The sequence below is a fragment of the Entamoeba dispar genome, genomic scaffold (genome assembly GCF_000209125.1).
Source record: "Entamoeba dispar SAW760 scf_1105229458997 genomic scaffold, whole genome shotgun sequence".
NCBI classification, from domain to species: domain Eukaryota; phylum Evosea; order Mastigamoebida; family Endamoebidae; genus Entamoeba; species Entamoeba dispar.
The window spans coordinates 17,775-25,820 of NW_001853472.1; the positions used below are offsets into that span (position 1 = coordinate 17,775).

At 23.4% G+C, this 8,046-nt stretch overlaps 4 protein-coding genes across 4 annotated transcripts in view, besides 17 other annotated features; 3 read left to right on the plus strand and 1 right to left on the minus strand.

The window, feature by feature from the left end:
- Positions 1-532: 532 nt before the first annotated feature.
- Positions 533-577: a sequence feature (AT_rich).
- A 346-nt stretch (positions 578-923) lies between these two features.
- Positions 924-952: a sequence feature (AT_rich).
- Positions 953-1,018: 66 nt separating this feature from the next.
- Positions 1,019-1,075: a microsatellite.
- Position 1,076: 1 nt separating this feature from the next.
- EDI_194180 (guanine nucleotide exchange factor, putative) lies at positions 1,077-3,929 on the plus strand (the record flags this gene model as incomplete). Its single annotated transcript, XM_001735245.1, has 1 exon — positions 1,077-3,929. The coding sequence occupies one exon, from the start codon at positions 1,077-1,079 to the stop codon at positions 3,927-3,929; it is 2,853 nt and encodes a 950-aa protein (XP_001735297.1).
- Positions 2,158-2,231: a sequence feature (AT_rich).
- Positions 2,383-2,492: a sequence feature (AT_rich).
- Positions 3,112-3,135: a sequence feature (AT_rich).
- Positions 3,319-3,347: a sequence feature (AT_rich).
- Positions 3,659-3,687: a sequence feature (AT_rich).
- A 17-nt stretch (positions 3,930-3,946) lies between the features above and the next one.
- Positions 3,947-4,014: a sequence feature (AT_rich).
- Positions 4,015-4,208: 194 nt separating this feature from the next.
- Positions 4,209-4,263: a sequence feature (AT_rich).
- A 21-nt stretch (positions 4,264-4,284) lies between these two features.
- Positions 4,285-4,315: a sequence feature (AT_rich).
- Positions 4,314-5,533, plus strand: EDI_194190 (uncharacterized protein; the record flags this gene model as incomplete). Its single annotated transcript, XM_001735246.1, has 2 exons — positions 4,314-5,288; positions 5,339-5,533. 2 exons carry the CDS (start codon positions 4,314-4,316, stop codon positions 5,531-5,533), a joined length of 1,170 nt encoding a protein of 389 aa, XP_001735298.1.
- Positions 5,297-5,332: a sequence feature (AT_rich).
- Positions 5,534-5,673: 140 nt separating the features above from the next.
- EDI_194200 (paramyosin, putative) lies at positions 5,674-7,290 on the plus strand (the record flags this gene model as incomplete). Its single annotated transcript, XM_001735247.1, has 1 exon — positions 5,674-7,290. One exon carries the CDS (start codon positions 5,674-5,676, stop codon positions 7,288-7,290), a length of 1,617 nt encoding a protein of 538 aa, XP_001735299.1.
- Positions 6,064-6,091: a sequence feature (AT_rich).
- Positions 6,528-6,704: a microsatellite.
- A 46-nt stretch (positions 7,291-7,336) lies between the features above and the next one.
- EDI_194210 (homeobox protein knotted-1, putative) overlaps positions 7,337-8,046 on the minus strand; it is a gene marked incomplete at both ends in the record, with an annotated part of 931 nt that continues 221 nt past the window's right edge. The window contains one exon of the mRNA XM_001735248.1: positions 7,337-8,033. Within this exon, the coding sequence (XP_001735300.1) occupies positions 7,337-8,033 (697 nt within the window). The remainder of the gene's footprint in view (positions 8,034-8,046) is intronic.
- Positions 7,568-7,623: a microsatellite.
- Positions 7,886-7,917: a sequence feature (AT_rich).
- Positions 7,974-8,045: a microsatellite.

The following is an 8,046-nucleotide window of genomic DNA, read 5'->3' on the forward strand; positions in this document are numbered from 1 at the left end:
ACAAAAAAACCAAATAAATGAAATGAATAAAAAATTATAGCAGGTCTAATAAATATAATCAAATGATAAGATTTAAAGACAGTAAAATAAAAAAATATAAAGGATTAATCATAGTTCTTAAGAAAAATAAAAAATAAGAATACCCGAATTAATACACTTCAAACTAATTTAACTTGATTAAATCAAAATATATATTTTACTGAATCATAACTAAAACAGTTGATGATAGAATACTCATATTAAAAGGTGAATGTTAAATACTTCATAATCAATTTTCTAAATTATATGAAAGACTTATAAAGAATGACCAATTCATAAGCACACTCTCTTCAATAAATTAGTTCTTTTAAAAACAAAATGTATAAACCAATAAACAAATTGTTTCTAGTTAATCTTCACCAAAACAATTGATTCAATTAATTACTAGTTTCAGTTTATTCATTCAGAACATTCAATTTAATAAAACAGAAGTAGAAATTCTTAACCAATTAAAATTAGGTTCTCATGAAAAAAATAAGTCAGAAACAAGTTCTTTAATAAAATAATTAAACAGTAATTTAAAAATACTTAAAATTATGAACCAATTCATTTAATAAGTATTTTTACTATAGAAACAGAAAATTCAAATGTATTTGAAATTAGTATTTATTACTAATATTCTAAATATTTCTTTTTTTGCTGAATAATAATAATAGTACTAAATGGAACTACAACGTTTAAAGTTTGTAAAGTAATTTATGATGGTTGTGGATACACTTCATCTTCATAAAAAAACATTAGAAACCAACAACTAACTAATTAATAAGTAATATATTAGCTCATTATTTAAATTTTCTTTAAACAAAAGTTTATGCTATAAAAAACCCCTTTTCCAAATTAACAAAAGAATTAACAATAAAAAACTAACTTCGTATGAAAGAAAGTAAAAAATGTTATAAATATTATAAAAAAAGGAAAGATTCTTTTAAATTACAAACACAATATTTTTAGAAGAAGAAAAATATCAAAATGTATTTGTAAAAAGAGATAAAAAAAAAAGAAAAAAAGACTAACTAAAAAATAAATTAGAAAAAAACATGTCCATTCCAATTAAAAAAAAGAATCGTGGTGATGCGACACCACAACTTAATACACCACAATCTGGTTTAGGATATTGTGTTGATTTTGATAATATTTCTACACAATCTGGAGAAGATGTTCAAGTTGAATTCCAAGACACAGCTACAGTTGTTATTACAGAAACAGTAAATGAAAAAACAGAAAAATTTAAAAGAACATCTATTCCAAGAACATCGTTTAGTTCTCGTGGGAGTGTTGATGATTTTCAAACAAAATTTTATGGAGAATGTCCATTTTTTCCAACACCAATTCCAGAAAGAATACAACACGTTGTTATAAGTTCAGGAAATATTTTTATGATTGGAGAAGATGGAGTTTATGCAACAGGTCTTATTAATTATAAAGAAAAAAAAGTAACTGAAAATCCAATTGTTATTAAAGGAATTCCAGCAGGAATAAAACAAATTACTGGAAATCATAAAAAAATGATAATTTTAATTGATGGAAAAGTTTATACAACATCTAATTTAGAAGATATTGTAATGCTTAAAAGAGTTGGAGAATTACAAGGTGTTAGTCAAATTGCATGTTCTGAAGAACATTATGCAGCATTAACAACTGTAGGAGATGTATATCTTTGGGGAACAAATACCTATGGAGAAATTGGAAAGAATAGAATTGTTTCAATGAATAGACCTGCACGAGTTGTTGAATTAGGAAGAAAAAAAATTATTAAAGTAGTTTGTAGAGAAGGATATACTGCATGTTTAACAGAAGAAGGAGATGTTATTACATTAGGAGAAATGATATGGCAAAATATGGATAAAGTTGTTGATATTGTTGGATTAAGAGAAAATTTATGGGGATTAAAAATTGATGGAAGTATTATTAGTAATGATGGAAGAAGTGTTATTGGAAATAATAGAATTGATAGAATTACTGAAGGACTTGGATCAATTGTTGGAGAATCAAATGGGAAATTATATGTTTTAAAAAATAATGAATGGGAAATGGTTGATATTATTGGAGCAAGAGATTGGAGTGGATATTCTACATCATTATGTGTTCTTGAAAATGGAAAAAAGATAGGATTTACAGATATTTTTAATGAATTTAAAAAATATATAAAACAAATGACAATAATAAAAAGAAATTATATTGATATTTTATTACCAAAAATTAGAGATATTAAAATGCAATTATCAACAAAAGATGATAAAAAAGATAAAAAAAGATTAAAAAAACAAATGAGAACATTGTCTGTAGAACAAATACAATCAAATGAAAGTACATCTCATTTAGTTAAATTAGAAGAACCATTAGAATATTTATATTTATTATATAATAAATCTATAGAAGTATTTTCTTTTTTAATGAAATTATATGGTAATAATATTTCATTTAAAATTTCAGATTTATATCAAAAATTTTTTGAAGATTTAGAAGTTCTTTTTATTGATTATTCAGAGGCATTTCCTAAATATGTTGAAGTTATTAATATTAGTAAAATGTTATGTCAGTCCTTTTTAACAGAAATTGAACAAATTGAAAAAAATAATTTTACAGAAGATGAATGTTGTTTATTATTTAATAAACATTGTGATTTATTAAGTGTTGCAATTATTCCATTTAAATTTCTTTCAAAATTTTATGAATTATCATTACAATATCGTAAAATTAATAAAGAATTCTCACGTTCATATTTTGAAAAATTTGAAACATTATTATTTAGATGTAATGAAATTTTAAAATTTGAAGATATTCATTCAATTGAATATGTTTATTCTACTTCACAACAAGAATTTGTTGTTTATCTTTCTACAATGAAAGATTTAGTTCTTCAATTAACTAGACCTAATATAAGAGAACCAAAATATAGAGAAATATTTTTATTAATGTACAGGTTATATACTTCTCCTGAATGTGTTATAAATTATTTAATTCCTCATATTAGTATAGATGAAACTGGTGATAGAAAAACTCAAATTTTAATTGTTTTAAAACAATGGATGCAAAGTTATCCAAATGACTTTAGTTTATTAGGTAAATCAGAAAAAAAATTAATAAATTATTTATCTACTTCTAAAGAACCTTTTAGTAAAATTCGTAAAGAAAAATTAATTGTATTAGATTTATTTAATCAAATTAAAGGAAATTCAAATATTACTATTTACCCTCCTCTTATTTTTGATAATTCTGATTTAGATCCTTCTGATTTTATGGGAGATCCTTATAAAATAACAAATTCAATGACTTATGTTTATAAAAAATTATTTATTAGAATTAAACCAGTAGAATTATTATATTATTTAGATAAAACAAAAAAAGACCAAACATATAATATTAAAAATATGATTGATAGTTTTAATGGTCTTTCTAAAATGTATGCTTCAATGTTTAATAAAATATCTAAAGATCAAAAATTATCTTTACTTCAACAAACTATAAAAATACTTGACATTTTCCTTAATCGTGATAGAAATTATCATGCAATTTGTGGTATTGTTTTTGCTTTTGTTCGTATCCCTGAAATTGAACAATTAAAATCACAATTAAAACCAGAAGAACGAAAACGATATGATTTCTTTGATAATTTGTGTTTATTTGAAAATAATTATAAAAATTTAAGAGATACTATCTCTTCATCTCAACAACCTTTATTACCTTTTATGGGTACCATTAGTAGAGATTTGGTTCTTGTTTCTGAATATAATGCTTCAAAAGAAAAAGAATTATTTAACTTTAATAAATTAAGAATCATGCACAAAGTCGTTATGGATATCATTAACTACCAACCTGGTGAACCACAAATTCCAACTGATATTGATAACATTTTCCATAAGAAATTCTGTTTAATGCATCAATTATAAACAGTTTTTCTTTTAAGTTTTAATAAAAATTTATTTTTTTTTTATTTTTTATTTTTATAATAATTATTTCTTAATATAATAATTTGATGATAACTTAAATGATTTTACATCCCATTATATTGTCTTTTCTTTCTAAATAATTAATTTAAACTTTAAAACTATTTTGAATTGTAAACGAAATAATATTATAATACTTATTGTTATTTGATTTTTTTTCTTTCCTTTGTTTTAAAACTTAATATTTTAGAGAAAATTATTCTGTTAAAGAATTAAAGACTGAAAAAAAAAAAATAAACCATTAAAATGATTTATATAACATAAAATAATAAAAATTCATCATCTGTTTAGTCAAAACTATAAAATCAAATAAATAAATAAAAAAAAATGCAATGGATTAAATCTGTTTATAATGACATTGTTTCTACTGAATTAGATGATGGACCAAAAGTAGAAGAATTATTTGAAACATTAACAAGTGCAGAAGATAAAACAACTGTTATTTATGATATATATTCAAGTTCTCATACAAATCATTCAGTATTTCTTCAACATTTAAATCAATTAACTGAATTATTAAAAAATGCTGATGTAGAAACAGATAGTCAAATGATTAAATTTATTTGTTTAATATTAAAAGAAATTACAACAAAACCAAGAAATACAGATGGGTTTGAAGAAGAGTTATTAGTTGAAGGAATTTATAAAGAACTTCCAAATTTTGATTATATATTATGTTCTAAATTAGATGGAATGAAAGATATGCAAACAATTCAAACTATATTATCTACAATTACATATTTCTTAAAAACATATAAGTCATATGCAAAATTTACTTGTTTCTTTGAAATGTCACAGTTATATCCTTTGTTTATTCAAAACCTCCCTAATTCTTATATGCATAATGATATTGCAATGTTTTTAACAACTATTTGTAAAGATAATCAAGAGCTTCAAAAACTACTTGTATTTAATGGAATTTTTGATGTTATTTTTCAAGCATTTGCTGATGCTCAATATATCAAAAATCCAAGAAAAATTGTATTATATTTTGATTTATTAAAAGTATTGTTAGATAATAATAATCAAAATGAGTATAACTTTAGAGAATTAAATTATGGAAAAACTCTAATTAAATTTTTTGATGATGTAAAACCACAAACAGTTGCTGATTTACAAGATGACCAATTAGAATGCATTATCCATATTTATTCAGTTCTTGAATTATTCTTTAATTCTAACCTTCCTTCATACAAAATAAATCAAAAATATTTTGTTTCTCTTGGATTATTAGAAATTATTGGTAGTTTATCTTTATCAGATATTCCATATCCTCCTTCTTTCTTACTTTTCTTAAAAACAGTTTGTTCATTTAATTATAAATTATTTATTTCATTTATTAATTTGTATAGTCTATGAAAATCATTTCATTAATGATTGATGATAATAGTGAATGTCAACAACAATTTGCAAAAACAAAAATACCACTATATCGTGTTTCTCTAAAGAAAGAAATCTATGCATTAGATAGAATTGTTCCAATTGCTCTTGGTTCTCCAAATATTGATATTCAATTAGCTGCATATGGAATCTTTTATCATATTTAAAGAATAATTCAGATGCTCAACTATCAATAGCTTCAACTTTACTTCCTTTGGCTAGACCAAATGAAGATTCAACAATTGGTAATTATATCATAAATTCATTCTTTAAAAAAGATAATGTAAGAACATACACAATTGCTTCTATGTTGTTAAACACTATTTTCCTTAATCCAACATCTCGTTATGTCTTCCAAAAACCAATGAACATGAATGAAGATAAAACATTCTTAGAAGTATTTATTGATACTGTAGCTTCAACTGATGAACGTGCAAAAGCACTATCATTATTAAAAATATTAGTCACAGTAACATACGAAGCTGACAATGATTTCTTATTAAAATTAATGAATGAAACATTATTTACATATTTATTACTTAAATCAAGTGATTCAGATTTGTTTCATTCTTCATTAGCTTGTATTATCTTATTTGATGTCTTAAATGAACTTAAATTTAATTCAGCACCACATTCAAATACTGAAATGATTAATAAAATTTCAAGAGCAATTGATACCATCGGTTTCGAACAAATGAAAAAAAAATTAGATAATTTATTAATTTCAAAAGAATTCATAGAAGCTGAAACACAAGGTATAAGTACTGGAATGTTATTTGATCGTGAATCAGTTCGTTTTATTACTAAAATTGTTCAAGAAGTTAAAGAAAAGAGAGAAGTTGGTGAACAAAAATTGAAAGAAAGAGAAGTTCAAAACTTAAAAGAAGAAATAGAGGAGTTAAAGAAGAAGAATGAACTCATTGAACAAATGCTCACTGAGACTCAAACTAAAGTAGAAGAACTAAACAACCAACTCGAATTAGAACAAGCTTTAAATGAAGATAATCAAGAAATGAAAGAACAAAAAGAAGTTCTTTCTCAAGAAAATGAAGAATTAACAAAAAAACTTACATTAAAAGAAGAATTTATTTCTCAAATACAACAACAAATAGACACTCAAAAAAAAGAAGAAACAGAAATGATTAAGAAAAACGAAGAATTACAAAGTCAAATCAAACAAAATGAAGAGGAAATTAATAGACTAAAAGAAAATCAAATAAAATTAGAAGAATTATTGAAAATTCAAAAAGTAAATGAAAATGAATGTGGTAAAGCTCAAACAGAATTAAATATGATCAAAAACCAATTAATAAAAATGCAAGATGAAGCAAAAGAAAAAAATTCAACAATCGGTGAATTAGAAAATAAGTTAATGCTTCAAGAGAATATTATCTTACAATTAAAAGAAGAAATTGTCTCAAAAGAAAAAGAAAAAATGGAAATGAAATTAGAACTTGATTCAGTTACTAAAACCAACCAAACAGAATCTTTAAACAATAACTGGAAAAATGAAAAAGAAATTTTATTAAAAGAAAATGAGTCTTTAAAAGAGCAATTAGACTCAAAAAATGATGAGCTCTTGCTAAATCAAATGCAATTAGATGAATATATCAAAGTAAATGATGAATTAAATCAAACTGTGAATAATTTAAATAAACAACTTAATCAATTCAAAGAATCATTTGAATCAATAAATAAAGAAGTTGCTGATTCTTTTAATGACTCAACCGAAGTGCCACAAGAACAGCCACAACAAGAAGACAATAAAACTACTTCAAAAATACAACAAAAACAACAATCGACTGATGAAAACAATGAAAAAAATCAATCTCAACCAGTGACTGATCCAACCACTGCTGGAGTTCAAATGCCAACTGTCACAATGAATGATTTGTTCTCAACCATTCATTCAATCTTTAATTGAGTTCTATTTTTCTAATGTTTGTCAAGAAAGAAAAGAAAAGAATAAATTAAAGTTGAAAAGGGATTTCATGGTTAATAAATTTTTTCTTAGTACGAGAGCGATAGTTAGCGAACCAAGTGTTGAGTTGTTTAATAGAGATATTACATTGATGAGAAAGGGAGAGTTTTTCGAGTTCAGAAGGATAAGGGTATTGAAGATGGTTCATGAACCAATGTTTGAGAATTGATTTAGAACGTTTATCTAAAAAGTTTCTAGGAGAACGATAAGTTTGGGTAGAAAGAGGAAGATGAAAAGAAGGAGAAGAAGGGAAATCAAGAAGAGGAGGAAGAGGAATTGCATTTAGATTAAGAAAGTCTTTAAGATTAAGAATAAGAAGATATTTAAGATGAGAATAAATATTAAGAAAGATCGATTTAATAGAAAGAAGTTTAAAATGAAGTTCAAAAGGAAGAATAACACGATGTTGAAGAAGAAGAAAAGAATTAATTTGTGAAGAATAATATTCAGCATATAAATTAAGAATTTCAACTAAAGAAGTAAAAGAAGTAATCATTTTATTAAAATTAGATAATATTTCAGAAGAAGAAATATTTGGTAAAATTAAATTTAAAGAATTAATAATAATATCATCATCAATATTAATAGGAATACAAATCAATTTTCTTGTTACTTCATTTAAAATAATTTCATTATTTATATCATTAATTAATTCTTTATCAATTTCTTCAAATATTTTTTTAATTCTTTCTTTATCTT